This window comes from Palaemon carinicauda, chromosome 22, assembly GCF_036898095.1.
Source record: "Palaemon carinicauda isolate YSFRI2023 chromosome 22, ASM3689809v2, whole genome shotgun sequence".
Classification (NCBI taxonomy): Eukaryota; Metazoa; Arthropoda; class Malacostraca; order Decapoda; family Palaemonidae; genus Palaemon; species Palaemon carinicauda.
The window spans coordinates 85247665-85266723 of NC_090746.1; the positions used below are offsets into that span (position 1 = coordinate 85247665).

At 43.4% G+C, this 19059-nt stretch overlaps 1 protein-coding gene across 1 annotated transcript in view; it reads left to right on the forward strand.

Moving 5' to 3' along the window:
* LOC137616577 (uncharacterized) overlaps positions 1-18490 on the forward strand; it is a 544918-nt gene extending 526428 nt beyond the window's left edge. The window contains exon 11 of the mRNA XM_068346456.1: positions 15376-18490. Within this exon, the coding sequence (XP_068202557.1) occupies positions 15376-15549 (174 nt within the window). The 3' untranslated portion in view covers positions 15550-18490. The remainder of the gene's footprint in view (positions 1-15375) is intronic.
* Positions 18491-19059: the final 569 nt, after the last annotated feature.

A 19059-nucleotide genomic window follows, 5' to 3' on the forward strand; every position in this document is an offset into this window, starting at 1 on the left:
TATTATTATTACTACTACTACTACTACTACTACTACTACTACTACTACTACTACTACTAGCTGAGCTACAACCAGGATCCAGAGTTGGATCCTGGCTACAACCTTAGTTGGAAAAGCAAGATGCTATAAGCCCAAGGGCTCCAACAGGGAAAAGTGGCCTAGTGAAGAAAGAAATTAGAGAAATAAATAGACTATATGAAAATTAATAGAAAATTTAAATAAAAAAATTAAGAACAGTAAAAACATTAAAACAATAATATATTTAAAGAACAGTAACATTAGAACAGATCTTTCATATATAAATTTGAAGAGACTTGTGTCACCCTGTTTAATATTGGGAGAAAAACATTAAAGAAATTTTGTTGTTATAAGTAAATAGACAATATAGTAATAATTGTGATGAAATGGTGTTGGTTACGTGACGTCACGGTGACGTCAGGTCACGTGGTGGTGTTATTAGTGAAGTGAAGAAGAAGAAGAGTGTCGATTTGTCTGTGTAATAATGTAGTCAACTGCTAGAAACTGGTTTCATAATCATTGGGATTCGTGATGTCAAATTTATATTGGTTCGTATTTTTGTTTTATATTGATAAGCTGGCATCTGGAATAATAGGAAATATAGTGTGAATTAGCAAATTTATTATTTATGCCAGGACAAATTGTCAATAAAACCCCAGGCTAGGCCAGATGTACCATGACGCAAAACTTTGGACTTTGTAGTCCTATCCAAACACTGTTAGAGTCGTATATAGATTCATTGCGTGAGTGTCGTTATCGAAGACAGCGCATTTTCCAAAAGAACTTATACTTTTGTAAATTTTGCTTTTAACGAATTTGACTCTTATTTTCTCTGAAAATAGGCCGTTCTAACGTTATGTACCCCCCCCCCCTTCTTGACCGTCAGAGGTGGGAACCTGGGATTTTGAGTGTGCGAAAACAGGACAAAACGTGATTATTTAACACGTGAGAGTTTTAAAAAGGTACAAAACTTAACATACCCACCTAACCTAACCTAGTAGTTCTCAGGTCACAACCCTTAGCCAGGGGCAAGACCCTTGGACCCTCCTTCCCAGGTTTCAAACCTGATTATTTAACACTAATGAGATTTATAAAAGGGCATAGAACCTAACAAATCCACCTAATCTAACCTAGTAGTTCTCAGGTCACAACCCCTAGCCTAGGGCAAGCCCCCCCTGACCCCTCTTCCCAGGTCACAAATTTTCTCAGGTCACAAACTAAAAGTAAATCATAAATAAATCTTTACATTATGATAAAGTAAATCACAAATAATTCCTTACCCCATAATTGATACCTACGTATCTCTATTTTCTTGGCAATCTTTACAGAAGTGTTGCAGAAGGAAATGGGATGCTCTTCCCTAAAAGCTAAGTCAGAATCCCACTTGGGACACTTTAACCTTTGAGTGATAACACAATGAGCTTTTGAAAAATTATTCCTTACACCAGGAGTACTGTGAAACTTTGCTATAGCATCAAAATAGCCTAAAGGGCAGCCATTACACTGTTACTTTGAGCTCCATAAGGCACATCTGTTAGTAACATAGCTATAAAGGAACGGAAGCATTGTCGGAGGAAATGGGGTGTGTCACAGAACTGGCATTGTCACACTCCATCGTACATACAGGTACATGCCCAAATATGGTAAACTTTGCCATATGGTAGGGGAATGGTGTTGTAAGGACACCGATCCCTTCGTCGTCCAGAAAATCGACAAACTACTTATTTATTTAAATTCTCTCTTCGCCACACTGTGGTGTCCTATGTATATATATTCCGCTCTACCAGAGCTACATTTTGATATATGTATCGTTTCATGACATGTTTTTGTTAGCCCATAATTCATATATTTGTAAGTGTAAGAAAACACATATATTTTGGCGGGCACTTCAATCTGACTTGGCGCCAATGTGATCCTACGTTTCCGTCCGCACCTTGTTATGTATTTCCGTGCGCATTCAAATAAAGCATCAGTTGATCTTGGTGACGCTTGTCTCACTGTCCTTACAACTGGTGACCCCGGAGTTGAAAGTAGCATCAGCGGTTTTGGCTTTGCCATTAACGGACTTATTACGGCCGTGCTACCTTCTACATACTCCGTTACCTTAGGCAAGAACCTACCTTTGGTTCTCCCACACTTCGGTGAACGTAAGGCAGTAGGATGAGCTTAACCGACATATCAACCTCTCACCTCTTCGCCGACTCGTCGTCTGGCCACGATGTAGGAAGCAACACGCCCATCACACCCAACGGCCTCGCCTCCACGCCCAAAGTCAAACTGCCGCCCTTTTCTCAACACAACACCGCTTCCTGGTTCCTGAGAGCGGACGTACTCTTCCGCGTCGCTAGACTCAGCGACTCCTGCGCCAAGGCTGACATCGTTCTCACCTCCATACCTGAAGAAGTATTCGACAAGATTTCCCCATGGCTCGACGCCCAGGCCGGCCAAGTTTCATACGACGACCTGAGAACGAAACTCATCGGTATCTACTCCCTCTCCGTCTCAGCAAGGGCAGAGAAAGTACTGGACCTCGCCGGCAAGCCCATGGGTGACACCTCTCCTGTCGAGGCGTGGGACGAGCTAACCGGCCTGCTCATGCTCCCCGAAACAGACAGCAACGGCCGACGACGTGAGATTAGCTTATCTCGCGAAATCTTTCTTCGACGCCTACCACAGGACGTACGGGCCCAATTGACAGACGCCGACACGCTCCCGATGAACGAACTCCTGTCGAAGGCTCAGAAGCTCCACGAGGCCTCCAAAGCATCTCGCCTCGGAGCATCATCGTCAACACCGCCTCCGTTCTCCTCCTTCAGCAGCTGCTCTTCCATAGACTCCTCGGCAATGGCCCTTGAGGACGACGAGATGAACATTCTATCAAGAAAGAAACCACCGCAACCGACGCGACCAAACCCTAGGCCTAACCCAGCATGGTGCTTCTACCACCAACAGTTCGGCAATGACGCCAAGAAATGTAGAGCACCATGCAGTTTCCCTAGAAGACGACGCCAGAAGCATCCACCTGCCACCATCGCGGCCGCAGTTAACCATAACAAGATTGGTTTCTGTATCCTCGATACCATTTCCAACCGTAGACTCATGGTGGACACCGGCGCAATGCAGTCAACATTCCCTCCTTCGAAGTCCGACCTAGACCGTGGTCCCGACAAAAACGCTCCCTCTCTCATCGCCGCCAACGGATCTCCCATACGGTGCTATGGAATCAAGACCTTCAAGATATCTATCATGGGCCGTTCGTATTCTTGGCCCTTCGCTATCGCCGACGTCAATCGCCCCCTCCTCGGTGCGGATTTCCTCGCCCACCATGGACTCCTCGTCGATGTCGCTAACAGACGTCTCATCGACACGGGGACCTGCCAGTCTCGCGCCCTAGAACATGGCCCTGCAACAATGTCCGTATCCGCCGTAACAACGCACCCCTACGCCGACCTCCTACGAGAGTTTCCCGAGGTTTTCAAGCCCGAGCTCCGACACTCGCCTGGTTCCCCGTCCAAGCATGGCATCTACCACCACATCACAACGACAGGACCTCCCACTCACGCCAAATTCCGCCGCCTCCGACCTCAGAAACTGAAAGATGCCAAACGCGCCTTCGAGGACATGGAACGCATGGGTATCTGTAAGAAAGCATCGAGCCCCTGGGCATCACCCCTGCACATGGTTAAAAAGCCGGACGGGTCCTGGAGACCTTGCGGTGACTACAGGCGCCTCAACCTCATCACAACGCCCGATCACTACCCACTGCCCAACATGCAGGACCTAACGAACGCGTTACACGGCGCAAGGTTTTTTACCAAGATGGACCTTCTCAAGTCTTACTTCCAGGTCCCCGTATTCCCGGAAGATATCCCAAAAACTGCCATTGTAACGCCGTTCGGATCCTACACCTTCGCATACTCAACCTTCGGTCTACGCAACGCCGGGGCAACCTTCCAACGACTAATGGATAGCATTCTGGGTGACCTACCTTTCTGCGTCTGCTACGTCGACGACATCCTGATATTCTCGAAAACCAAAGAGGAACACCGGGGACACGTCCGCACCGTCCTAAAGCGCCTACAGGAGAACGGCCTAGTCGTACGCTTCGACAAATGTACGTTCGGTGCGGAGGGAGTGGATTTCCTTGGTCACCGTGTATCCTCACGCGGGGTAAAACCCATGACAACCAAAGTCGACGCCATCAGGAAGTTCCCAATACCTACGACCATTCGCCAACTTCAGGAGTTCTTGGGAATGGTCAATTACTACAGGCGCTTCATCCCCAACATCGCACAAACCCTGTCACCCCTCGACGACGTCCTGAAAGGTAAAGCAAAAAAACTCGAGTGGGGCTTGCCCCAGCAACAGGCATTCGCTCGGACGAAGGATGCCCTTGCGAATGCCACCACCCTGGCTCATTTCGACGACAACGCGCCCCTGCGACTAACGACCGACGCCAGCAACGTCGCCTGCGGGGCTGTGCTTGAGCAACTCGTCGATGGTTCTCCTCGACCGCTGGCATTCTTCAGCAAGAAATTGAAACCCGCCAAAACAAAATACAGCACCTTCGATAGGGAACTCCTCGCCGTCTACCTCGCCATCCGCCACTTCAGGCACATCTTGGAGGGTACCCCCTTCACGATTGCAACGGATCATCAACCCCTCGTCCACGCCTTCACGAAATCAACGGACGCATGGTCATCCCGACAACAACGTCATCTCGCATCAATCGCCGAATTCGGGTGCACCATACGTTACGTCCCAGGAAAGAAAAACCCAGTCGCGGACGCCCTTTCAAGGATTGAAATTGACGCGATCCACCTGGGAATCGACTACGCCAATCTCGCAACCGAACAACGCACCGACCGAGAAGCACAGGTTCACCTGACGGAGCCATCCGCGCTCAAGATAAGTGCGGTTCCCCTCGGACCAGCAGGAGTAACTATTCTTTGCGACACCAGCACGGGCCGCCCTCGTCCCTGGGTACCAGCCTCCTGCAGAAGGAAAATATTCGATATCATCCATGGACTTTCGCACCCCTCAGGACGCACCACCGCTCGCCTTCTGTGTGAAAAGTTTGTCTGGCCAGGGATAAAAAAGGACGCCCGGGAATGGGCGAGGTCATGCATCAACTGCCAGTCAAGCAAGGTCAGCCGTCACACCGAATCGGGGGTGGGCGATTTTCCCCAGCCAAAAAGACGTTTCGGACATATACACATCGACGTCGTGGGACCATTGCCCCCTTCTGGATCCGCTCGCTACCTACTTACGATCATCGATCGCTCCACGAGGTGGTTGGAGGCATCGCCGATGACCGAAGCTACGACTCAAGCATGTGCCGAAGCCCTCCTGTCAAGCTGGGTGAGCAGGTTTGGCGTTCCTGACGACATCACGACTGACAGAGGCCCCGCTTTCCTCTCAGAAATATGGCTGGCTTTGGCGAACCTGATGGGGACGACGCTCCACAGCACCACGGCATACAACCCCGCGGCAAACGGCATGGTCGAACGAACGCACCGCGCCCTCAAGGCGTCCCTGATGGCGAGCTGCACCGACGGGGACTGGAAATCACGACTTCCTTGGGTACTCCTCGGCCTTCGCACCGCCCCTCGCGCAGACGGCGAACCTTCGCCCTCCGAAAAAGTTTACGGGGAAGCGCTCGCAGTTCCTGGCGAATTCTTTCCCTCATCAACCGACGACACGCAGCTGGATCACCTAAGGGATATCGCCAGGAAGTTCATGCCGTGTCTCAAAACTTACCAGGACAGAACCAAGCACTTCAAGCCAAAAAGCCTGGATGACTGCAGTTACGTTTTCGTCCGTGTCGACGCTCATCGACAACCACTGACTAGACCTTATCGAGGTCCCTACCGGGTTATTAAAAAGACAACGAAAGCCTTCCTTCTCGACGTCCATGGCCAAGAGGACTGGGTCTCTATAGACCGCGTGAAACCAGCGTTTCTCGAAGGAAGCGACACCGCCTCCGCTGGACCTGGCAGACCCAGAGTTCCGCCCCAAAACAAGCCGCCCAACGAAGGAAAAATCATCAAACGACGTCAAGAGGAAGAGATCCTTACACCGACCGCCAGCACGCCCCTCCGTTCAAAAAGAAGAGGAACCCTCCGACGCCCGAAGAGATACGAAGATTGATCATCAGCCCTCTACGCCGCCCGATGTCTTGGGGGGGGGGGGAGTACTTGTAAGGACACCGATCCCTTCGTCGTCCAGAAAATCGACAAACTACTTATTTATTTAAATTCTCTCTTCGCCACACTGTGGTGTCCTATGTATATATATTCCGCTCTACCAGAGCTACATTTTGATATATGTATCGTTTCATGACATGTTTTTGTTAACCCATAATTCATATATTTGTAAGTGTAAGAAAACACATATATTTTGGCGGGCACTTCAATCTGACTTGGCGCCAATGTGATCCTACGTTTCCGTCCGCACCTTGTTATGTATTTCCGTGCGCATTCAAATAAAGCATCAGTTGATCTTGGTGACGCTTGTCTCACTGTCCTTACAGTGTATGTGCGCAAGAAGTATAAACTCGTCATGAAGTAACAACGATGATGGCTTGTGCGTAGGAAGTATAAGCTTGTAATCACACAAGAAACCATACACAAACGGGAGCAGAAGCATCCAACTCGCAAAACGTAAACTAAAGAATGAAATAAGCATTTCATGGGAAGAGGGTCCCCATATTTTTTGCTATTTTTTGTGGATTTATTATGCATCCCAGACAATAAATTTTCCCCTCCCAAAACCCCTGGGTCCCATTGGGTGGTCCCTATTACCATTGGATATATTGGAGTATATCTCGAGGGAAATAAAAGTCATTTTCAAAGAAAACGAGTTTTTCTATGTACAGTATACCACATTTTTTTATTAGTAAAGATTGTCCTGTGTATTTCTATAATAATACCAAAGCTCATTGGCCTTTGGTTCAGAAACAAGGTTATTTAATGATTTGAGCTTCAGTATTGTTCCATTTCAGAATCCCTTTTTTTATGTATGAATCAGGATTGTGGAAAGGCCAAAGCTTCGCAACCGAAAGAACCGGACTAAATTGAGGGAATAGAACTTTAGTAGGATTTGAATATATAATGGGCTGAACATCATCATTACAATCAATAGATGGTTATAATTATCTCCAGGCAAAATTTAGGGAGAAGCTGGCATAGTTCCAAACCCAAGTAGTTTAAGCATTTTTACCTTCTAAATTATCATTGGAAAGAACTGAATGAATGAATAAAGCAATTTTCACGCTGTAACACTTCTGAAGTGTTTGAGATATTCTTGTACTATGCAAGTTGATCTTGGAACGCCGAACTAGCTTGTTGCCCTCAACACCAAAGGTAGTGAGAATCTTTTTATAAAAGTAACCTAGTTACTGAACATTCAGCACATATATGAATCATAAATCCAATAGAAGACATATCTGCCTACATTTAAGCTGCCTGACTAATGCAAAACACTGCAAAACTTAGGACAATATATGAAGCAAAATGAATAGAGTATCTTACCAGAAGAGTGTTGACTGATAATATGAAGTATACCCACACCTAGATTGTTCACTATAGAGCTCCACAGATGGTGTGCCCATCCACATCATACTATACTATGTGCAACGAGAAATAGACAATATGGTAGTGCACATGGTTTTGCAGGGATTCCTTTAATGATGCCACACTCCACAGATCTCTCTCTCTCTCTCTCTCTCTCTCTCTCTCTCTCTCTCTCTCTCTCTCTCTCTCTCTCTCTCTCTCTCTCTCTCTCTTTTGTGTGTGTGTGTGTGTGTGTGTGCTTGGCATATGAGCCTGGAAAGACCTCCACTTATATGCTACACATATTATGAGGGGATACCTTTATATAGAAACATGCCTTGATTTACCTTAGTGGTGGTGTAGAACAAAAATTAAAATATTTTCAATATTAAACTTACCCGATAATCATGTAGCTGTCAACTCCGTTGCCCGACAGAATTCTACGGGAGGGATACGCCAGCTATCACTATACTAGAAGGGGGTGTACTCACAAGCGCCACCTGTGGCCAGGTACTACAGTACTTGTTGTTGACGCCACCTCACTTTTTCCTCTGTCGTGCTTCCGGCAAGACGTTCTTGGATACGCTTATGATTTTGGAGTATTGTTCACGGTTTGGTGAAGTATTTCTCTAAAATTTGCAGCTATTCGCTATACTAGAAACTTCTATATTAGCTTAGTTAGCTTTTGGAATTAATTTAATTATGGTGACGAAGAGAGTATGAACTCTCTTTCACCTTTAAATGGCCGACCCTTCCCTTAGACGGAAGTGTTGGTGTCTAAGAGAGTATAGACTCTCTTTCTTAATTTTGCTTAACAAAAGTTATAGATTTATTTTATATCTCTCCGCCTTTTATAGGCCTCTTCGATTAACTTCCTTTTATTATAAAATTATTAAAATTAATTTTTATATATTCGACCTTTCCTAATGGTAGGCGGTCTTTTCTTGTACCAAAGTTAATTAACATTGAGCCCGTCATTTCGGTTTTACCTGTTAACATATTATGCTATTTTAATGTTTTTGAAAGAATTTCTTTGATAGTCTCGTACTGTTTTCAAAGTTGAACTAACGTTTTGTTTTGTCTCTGCAGTTGTTGACGTTTCAGAACGTTCAACTTGCGCTCTATCGTTACGATAGAGAGAGAATTTTCACGGTGTCACGTTGCAGTAAGAGTAACCGTGTCTAGCGTTTTGTTCATTCTTTCTTAACTTAATGGTTTTAATTCTACAAAGGAACTTTTCATTTTGGGAAATATTTTCCTTTAACAATAATATGTGTTAACGATATATATGATTGGGCTCTTCTCTCAGGTTCTAAGTCAAGAGAGAGAGAGAGAGAGAGAGAGATGGAGACGGAGGGAGACAGAGGAGGATAAAGGTTTGGTTCAAGCGAGTAACGTTGTTATCGTTTTTGCTCTTCTCCCTAGTCTCTTTAGGGGAAGAAGGTAAACATTTCTAGAGTTTTTCTTGTTCTCAAGCTTTATGCGGTGAGAGATTTTAAACGTAGTTTATTTGATCTAGTGTTTAGTCTCTTTCCAGCCACTGAATTATTTATCTTTCATTAGATTTTTCTGTTACATTGTAATTCTGTTTTCGCAATTACTAACTTTTGAGAAAGGATAGAATTGCGTGTTTCAGGTACAAACCACTTAAAGTTTCGAGTTCAGTGAAATAAGTGCAAACAGAAAATCTAAAGTGATAAGTGATTAGCGCAAAGTGTGTCAGTGTTGTGCGTGAGGGTACTTCTGTGCGTGCCAGTCGTCCTCCCAGTCCGGGACCTCTTGCAAGCTCCCAAGCCCAGGGGAGAAGCAATGTCGAAGGGCAAAAGGGTTCGGCAGGCCTTGATCGGCGCACAGAAGTATCCTCGGTGGTTGCGGGCGTGTCTTAAGAGACCGTCACTCCCACCCGCAGACGATTGAGCCCTTATTTTGCTCGTCTGCAGAAGAAATTTCGGGGAGAAAACGCTGGTCTCAGGTCTCAAGACCTCTTAAACGTAAAGTCCAGACCTATGCCAGACGTACGAAGTTAGAGTTCAACAACCCGGATGCAGTCATTGGGTTAGCTCTGACTCTCCTCAGTCTCAGGTGACTGCACACCTTCTAAGAGAGGTAAGGCGATGCCACAACAGACCTTATCGTCTGTTGATCCCAAGACGACTTTGCTGCAGTCCATGCAGTCGCAGCTTGGGGTCTTAATGCGTGAGTTTCAGGCTGAGAAGGTTACACCTCCTCCTGCGAACGCTCCGCCTCTCCGCAGTCCAGTCTGCCAGGCGTACGAAGTTGAGGTTCCTCAGGCTACCTTACCGCGTTCTGAGTTGCCAGTTACCAGCGGTGTGCAGCAACCTCCGCCTCCTCCTGCGAGAGCTCCGCCTCACCGCAGTCCAGTCTGCCAGGCGTACGGAGTTGAGGTTCCTCAGGCTACCTTACCGCGTTCTGAGTTGCCAGTTACCAGCGTTGTGCAGCAACCTTAACCTTCCTTAAGGCAACCTCAGCAATGGGAGCAGGAGTCTTATGCCTTACTTCCTCCGCTTCCGCTTGCGGTTCCACCAGCGAGGCAACAATCTCTTGAGGTACGACAACCTCTTCCATCAATGAGGCAGCCACCTCAGCACTCGCTGCAGCTTAGGCTAGCTCCTCAGGAACCTCAACTCGCGAGACAAGAACTGCGTTCTGCGCAGCCGCTTTCTCAACTCTCGCAGCTCACACCTCAGGAACCTTAACTCGTTCCTCAGGAACCTGCTACTGCGCATCCGCAACCCTTACAGCAAGCGCAACTCTTGAGGCAGCAACCTCATGCTATGAGTCAGCCACCTCAACGCATGCATCTGCCACTTTCTCCTCAACTTGAGAAATAACAAATGACAATAATAACACCTCATTACTTTCATAACTTGCATTTGTAATCATATACATGTATGCCTACACAAACATTATGATAATGGAGGTTATTTGTCTTACTTATATAAAAATATATATGTATTCCTTGCAATATATTTTTAACAATATCGCAAAATATGGCAAAAATATCTTCAAAACAAAAATGAATCATGAGTTATGAATGTAAGGTAAATATTATGTTGATATTAAAACCCCATGCAAGCATGCATGAAGCACTCTAGCACTGGTCATGGAATTTCTGAGAAATGTTAAACGCCATGCAACACGCTCTGCTTACCTTACAGCATGCTCTACATACAGCATGCTCTGCATACAGCATGCTCTGCATACAGCATGCTCTGCATACAACATGCTCTGCATACAGCATGCTCTGCATTCAGCATGCTCTGCATACAACATGCTCTACATACAGCATGCTCTGCATACAACATGCTCTGCATACAGCATGCTCTGCATTCAGCATGCTCTGCATACAACATGCTCTGCATACAGCATGCTCTGCATACAACATGCTCTACATACAGCATGCTCTGCATACAGCATGCTCTGCATACAACATGCTCTGCATACCTTACCGCATGCTTCTCAGTCATACATCTTTGGTTGTTGCCAACTCACTAGACTGTCAAGCAGTTTCATAATGTTGCCTTCTAGTCTGCTGCTTTTGCACCATTGAAACCCTCACTGAGAGAACTTAACTTTTCTCGGATATGGTCCCTGTAGATGAGAAAGTGCTTTTCTCCCTCCTTCTGATATTCCCTTGAGGACTCTGTCATTTGGAGAGGAGCCTTTAGCTGCGTAGCCTCCTATGGACTTTTATTTAAGCATAACATGCTTCCAGGGAAGGTAATGGTTCCACTTCAGTCACTAACCCCGTCTGTTACCACACCTGCTCCCATAGACCTTGAGCTGTGTTGCAAGACATGCAGTCCAAGCTTAGTCCTTGTTAAAGGATTTTTTGTTTACGGAGTCAGTGTGTCACTGGGAAGACGTTCAACAACCAGCAGAAGTGACTTGTTGTGACGCAGTGCGGCAACCTCAGCAACCCGATAAGGAGTTGTCTGTACGACCCAGACAGTCTAGACAGCTTCGGGTTGTCACTGTACTTCCTCGCTTCCCCATGGTTGACAGTTCACAGACTGTGCAGCAGTACCATGATCTTGTGTCCGGCTCCGTCAGACGACTGGCTTTTAAGAGCTCCCACAAGTCGTCGCTGTCTGGAGATTCTCAGATGGACTATGGATCTGACCAAGGAACTGGGCCTCCTGGTCAATTTTGAGGAGTCTCAGCTCATCCCATCCCAGACCATTGTCTCCCTGGGTATGGATCTTCAGAGTCGAGCTTTTCGGGCTTTTCCGTCGGCCCCAAGGATCTTCCAAGCCCTAGAATGCATCCAGAGCATGCTGAGAAGGAACCGATGCTCAGTCAGGTAGTGGATGAGTCTAACAGGGACACTTTCATCGCTGGCCCTGTTCATCGTGTTAGGGAGAATCCACCTCCCCCCCTTCAGTATCATCTAGCTGCTCACTGGATAAAGGACATGACGCTAGAGACGGTCTCAGTTCCTGTTTCCGAAGAGAGGAGGTCTTCTCTCGCGTGGTGTAAGAACAGCTTTCTTCTCAAGGAAGTCTACCTTTGGCTGTTCAGAAACCCGACCGCCGTCTCCTCTCGGACACATCAGATACGGGCTGGGGTGCGACTTTGGACGGACAGGAATGATCGAGAACATGGAATCAGGAGCAAAGGACACTTCACATCAATTGCAGGAGTTGTTGGCGGTTCTTCTGGCCTTGATAAACTTCAAGTCCCTCCAGCTTAACAAAGTGGTGGAGGTGGACTCTGACAACACCACAGCCCTGGCTTACACCTTCAAGCAGGGAGGGACTCTTTCGTGAAGTTGTTCTAGATCGCAAGGGACCTCCTCATCTGGTCTAAAGATCGAAAGCTCACGCTGGTAACGAGGTTCATTCAGGGCGGTATGAATGTCATGGCAGATCACCTCAGCCGGAAGGGTCAGGTCATCCCCACAGAGTGGACCCTTCACAAGAATGTTTGCAGCAGACTTTGGGCCCTGTGGGGTCAGCCAACCATAGATCTGTTCGCTACCTCGATAACCTAGAGACTCCTATTGTATTGTTCTCCGATTCCAGACCCAGCAGCAGTTCACGTGGATGCTTTTCTGCTGGATTGGTTCCATCTCGACCTGTATGCATTCCCGCCGTTCAAGATTGTCAACAGGGTACTTCAGAAGTTCTCCTCTCGCAAAGGGACACGGCTGACGTTGGTTGGCTCCGCTCTGGCCCGCGAGAGAATGGTTCTTAGAGGTACTGCAATGGCTGGTCGACATTCCCAGGACTCTTCCTCTAGGAGTGAACCTTCTACGTCTACCTCACGTAAAGAAGGTACACCCGAACCTCCACGCTCTTCGTCTGACTGCCTTCAGACTTTCGAAAGACTCTCAAGAGCTAGGGGCTTTTCGAAGGAGGCAGCCAGAGCGATTGCCAAAGCAAGGAGAACATCCACTCTCAGAATCTATCAGTCTCTAGGGGAAGTCTTCCGTAGCTGGTACAAGACCAATGCAGTTTCCTCAACCAGTACCACTGTAACCCAGATTGCTGACTTCCTGTTATATCTAAGGAAAGTAAGATCCCTTTCAGCTCCTACGATCAAGGGTTACAGAAGTATGTTGGCAGCGGTTTTCCGCCACAGAGGCTTGGATCTTTCCACCAACAAAGATCTACAGGACCTCCCTAGGTCTTTTGAGACCTCAAAGGAACGTCGGTTGTCCACTCCAGGCTGGAATCTAGACGTGGTCCTAAGGTTCCTTATGTCATCAAGATTTGAACCTCTCCAATCAGCCTCTTTTTAGGACCTCACATTAAAAACTCTTTTCCTCGTGTGCTTGACAACAGCTAAAAGAGTAAGTGAGATCCACGCCTTCAGCAGGATCATTGTTTTCACATCTGAAACGGCTACATGTTCCTTGCAGCTCGGTTTTTGCTAAACGAGCTTCCTTCACGTCCTTGGCCTAAGTCGTTCGAGATCCCAAGCCTGTCCAACTTGGTGGGGAATGAACTGGAGAGAGTACTTTGCCCAGTTAGAGCTCTTAGGTACTATCTAAAAAGGTCTTAACCTTTACAAGGACAATCAGAAGCCTTATAGTGTGCTATCAAGAAACCTTCTTTTCCAAGTTCTAAGAACTCAGTTTCTTACTATTCAGGCTTCTGATTAGAGAAACACATTCTCATCTGAAGGAAGAAGACCTTGCTTTGCTGAAGGTAAGGACACATTAAGTGGGAGCTGTGGCTACTTCAGTGGCCTTCAAACAGAGCCATTCTCTGCAGAGTGTTATGGATGCAACCTATTGGAGAAGCAAGTCAGTGTTCGCATCATTCTATCTCAAAGATGTCCAGTCTCTTTACGAGTACTGCTACACCCTGGGACCATTCGTAGCAACGAATGCAGTAGTAGGCGAGGGCTCAGCCACTACATTCCCATAATCCCATAACCTTTTAACCTTTCTCTTGAATACTTTTTATGGGTTGTACGGTCGGCTAAGAAGCCTTCCACATCCTTGTTGATTTGGCGGGTGGTCAATTCTTTCTTGAGAAGCGCCGAGGTTAAAGGTTGTGATGAGGTCCTTTAGTATGGGTTGCAGCCCTGTATACTTTAGCACCTTTGAGTTGATTCAGCCTTCCAAGAGGAACGCTGCGCTCAGTAAGGAAGACGATCTTATTAAAGGCAGAGTAACGGTTCAAGTCGACTTCCTTACCAGGTACTTATTATTTCATTGTTATTGTGGATAACTGATTATATGAAATACGGGATACTTAGCTATCCTTTAGTCTTGTACACTGGTTTTTCACCCACCCCCCTGGGTGTGAATCAGCTACATGATTATCGGGTAAGTTTAATATTGAAAAATGTTATTTTCATTAGTAAAATAAATTTTTGAATATACTTACCCGATAATCATGATTTAATTGACCCACCCTTCCTCCCCATAGAGAACCAGTGGACCGAGGAAAAAGTGAGGTGGCGTCAACAACAAGTACTGTAGTACCTGGCCACAGGTGGCGCTTGTGAGTACACCCCCTTCTAGTATAGTGATAGCTGGCGTATCCCTCCCGTAGAATTCTGTCGGGCAACGGAGTTGACAGCTACATGATTATCGGGTAAGTATATTCAAAAATTTATTTTACTAATGAAAATAACATTTTTCGGAAATACACCAATTTATATATAAACAGAGGAGAGAGAAATTAAGACAAACATAATGTAAGGAGATAGAGCGAAACTGGAGAAAGAAGACAAGCCTGTGATCTGCTGAGAGAACGGCTACATATAATGTGGAAATCCTTGTAAAACCAGGTGCCCTACCGTATGATTTAATTCTCTCAGCACTGAGGTATAGTGGGGAGGCAAATGAGTTTTGTGGAACTTCGAATTACAGGATTTTAATTTTTAATGGCACTTTTAAAATAGAGCATCTCCTAAAATAGAGAGAGCATCCCCGATAAAACTAGGTGAACTATAGATAAGGTTTATTGAAATAATATATCTAGGAAAACTACATAGTACAGTACTGTACGTAGAAACATGATGACATTGTTTAACCATCTTCATTTTTATCTAAATCGGGGTGGCCAGTAAAGTGCCCATAAGCAAATTCCAAATTAATAGTCATTTGTTACATTTAGCTGCTCTTGCTTGTCAAGTAACCTGTAATATTAACTTGGATGAAATATTTTATAATTACATCTTCAGGGCTAGGTTTTGACTATATAAAATTATCTTGAAATCACTATAAGAACTCCAAATTGAGTCGTTATTACTAAAGTTTAGTATTTCTTAATATTACTTCAGTTAGTGCCATGCAGATTGTCACTTATGATACTTTATTTCGCAGAATATCCAGTTGCGTGTGACTGTAGCGGAGCACGGAGGAGACGGCGGCCAGGCCAAGGCTGTGGGGCATGTAATAGTGGGCACCCAAGCTCAGGGCAAAGCGCTCTCGCATTGGAATCAAATGATGTCGGCTCTGAGGAAACCAATTGGCATGTGGCATCCTATCAGAAGGTAATTTATTGAACCTATCATGAAATTATATTGGTGGAATCTGTAGTAAATTAGTTGTGAAAAGGTAAACATATAGGAAAGGAAAGATAATTTTTAGTGAAGAATTTGGTTATCGAAAGCGATTGTGAGAGGGAATTTTAATGAAGGGTAACTAAATCTGAAAAGGAAATTTATATATTTTTGGTTATAAAACAAAAATAAATCTGAAATCAGTAATTTATTATCGATAATGTCCCCTATCAATTTTTTCAAATGAAAAGGTTTACTTGAAAAATTCCCGTTGCAAAAGAACTTGCTGATAAATTTACATGATACGCAGAAAATGACTTAGCGTATCTGGATGTTGTAAAGAATGATTTAGGTAGAAGGGGAGTTCATGACAGTGAATGGTTTTGCCGTGTTAGGAGTCTTAGTTTACAGGCTCCTATTATTATATAGGGGTTATTACAAATATCTTTTTTTGTAAGATGAACGCCTGTTACGGAATTGTCATTGTTATGAAATAAGAGATTTAATGTGTGTAAAAAATTGATGAATTTATGATAATATAATGGGATGACAAATTACATTTCATTGTTAACATCATAAGATTTATACATAAATTCAAATATATGCCTAAATTGAGTGAGTTATAGGGCAGGGGTCACCAACCTGCAGCTCAGGAGCCACATGAGGCTCTCCCAAGACACTTTTGCGGCTCTAAACGCTGAACTAACCTTCTTATCCATTTAAAACAAAGAAATTATGTAACACTATAATGACAATATTTCATTAGCTCATTAGATTTTAAAGGCATAAATTTTACTGATTTCTTTTTAATTATATATAAATACAGTACTGTGAAAAACTTAAAACATTGAATAATTTTCCTTTTAAATAATCTTGACCAGAAATTGCAAGGAAAGGGAAACATTGCTGTATGTCTTATTATAAGAAGCGCTGTCATTTGAAAGAAAACTTATAATGTGTGTCGGAGATCTTGAGGTTTTTTTCCACTTTCCATTACTGAAGAAAATCAAAGAATCTGTAGATTGTGAGTTTGATATTGATGCCATAAGAAACAGCTTTCTTAGAAATGGCAGTTGGTTTTAATGGATGTTTCCCAAGAATTCAGATTGGGCAAAAGCAACCCTGCCCTTTCAGATCAAACCATTTTTGGCAGATATCTCTTTACAAAATTTGTCAGCCATTACTGATGTTTCAGTTTGAAATTGCTGGTTTGCAGGAGAAAGTTAGGGGCATCAAAATTTAAAGTTTTAATATCTGATCTAGAGTCTTTAGATACTAGATAGTCAACACTAATATGGAAAACTACTAAATCTGTAAAAGCAAAGATAAGATAGTTATTGGTTTGGAGTTCACTACAAAAAAGCAAAGAAGTTTGCATTTGGGGTTCTATACATTTTCAGATAAACTTACTTGTGAGAACAAATGTGTGTTCTTAAGCATGAATCTAATAAAAGGAAAATTAGGAAGTACATTACACAATGAGACCTCGAGATCTTCCTTAAAGTTGATATTATAGGAAATTATATTTGAATTTTCAATAAGGAATTTCTTCAAAGTTTTCAGAAAGTGATATAATTTCCATGTATATAATGTTGCTTTGCCTTTGTAGTACTGTGTCTCCATGGAATTACATAAATAAATCTCCCATTAATTAAATTTATGTATATAACTCTTATAGGAAATTATATTTGAATTTTCAATAAGGAATTTCTTCTCTTCTAAGTTTTCAGAAAGTGATATCATTTCCATGTATGTAATGTTGCTTTCCCTTTGTAGTACTGTGACTGCTACAAAAATCACTAATACTATTAATAATCTGATGAGAATACAATACATAGCAAATTATTTATATTAATGATAAATTTCCCCCTTCAATTATAAAGGTATAATCTTCTAACTTCCAAAAATACAATGTAGCCATGTTTCTTTTATATCTTGTGATCACTACAATTCTTTCATAATACTAATGCAAAATGAAATAAAAGATTTTTTCATATTTCTTACGAGTGCTGCCATTTAAATGAAATTTCAATGACCGAAAGAATATATCTACAGTATTATGCTCTGTGAACATAAGTTTGATTAATAATATCACTATGACTATTTTAATAAGTAGGCTTACTGAACTATATTCTGTTATGTGTGATGTACAGCAGATATTAATTTTAGATCTCAAGAGAATGTTTTTGTCATTGCAGCTCTAACACAGCTAAATTTTTATGATGCTGTAAGTAAATGGCTCTTCTAGCTGAAATGGTTGGTGACCCATGTTATAGGGAAATGGTTATATATTTTCATATGTATGTATATTTATATCTATGATGTGCGTATCACTCACGCACGCATATATTCATATATAATATTGAAATGAGTTATTACGGTAGAATGGTGATTTACGTATAATAAAATGTTACACAATTTTTTTTTAGATCTTGATACCAGGCATACTGTACTACAATATTAGTAAACTTTGATCTCATATTTACCATAATTCACAGAGAATAACAATGGAAATTAAACTAGAAATTTTGGTGAATAGCTTCTCTGAATTTTTATATGTCATTTTGTAGCATTGCCAAAGTGGTTGGTATGGGTACAGTTGTAGTGTTAGATTTTTTCAATGTGTTGGAGAACCAAAAAAAAATCAGAGGCAGAAAAATGGGGAATGTGTTGGCATACTGAAGGAACTGTAAAAGAGTAATTGTAAAATCTTATTAGTAGACCACTATTTACGTGGTTAGATCTTATATTTGTGTAATTTTGTTTTAGTACCTCATTTTCACTGCATAATTCTGTTCACAAACTGATGTTTGATATATATTGTACTAAATATTCTGTTCAATATGTGATTCATATGAAGTGTATAATTCAAGACATAAGATGAAGTTAGTATACTTTCATTATAAGAAAATGGGTAAAAATACCTCATTTTTTCAATATTAATCTTACCCGATGATCATGTAGCTGTCAACTCCGTTGCCCGACAGAAATCTAAGGTCGGGATACGCCAGCGATCGCTATACAGGTGGGGGTGTACACAACAGCGCCATCTGTGAGCAGGTACTCAAGTACTTCTTGTCAACAAGAACTCAATTTTTCCTCTGTCGTGCCACCGGCAAGACCTACTTGGATACGCTGTTGATTCTGGAGTTGTTTCTCACGATTTTGGTGATGTATTCGCTCTAGATTTTAGCCTTCGCTATTCACGAAGCTTTATCATTAGCTTAGCAAGCTTTTGGAATTAATTTGGATTAATTGTTAACGAACTTTGCTAGTTTTTGGAATCCCCCCTTGACTATTTCTACAATTCAAGATGTCTGACCAGTCTCAAGTCCCTAAGTACAGGCAGTGTAGTGTTAGGGCTTGTACTAGGCGTCTTCCGAAGGCCTCCATAGATCCTCACACCGTTTGTTCCAATTGTAGGGGTAAATCCTGTCAATTGGAAGATCGGTGTGAGGAGTGCGCTGGGCTTTCGGAATTCGATTTTAACGAATTCCTTAAAAAT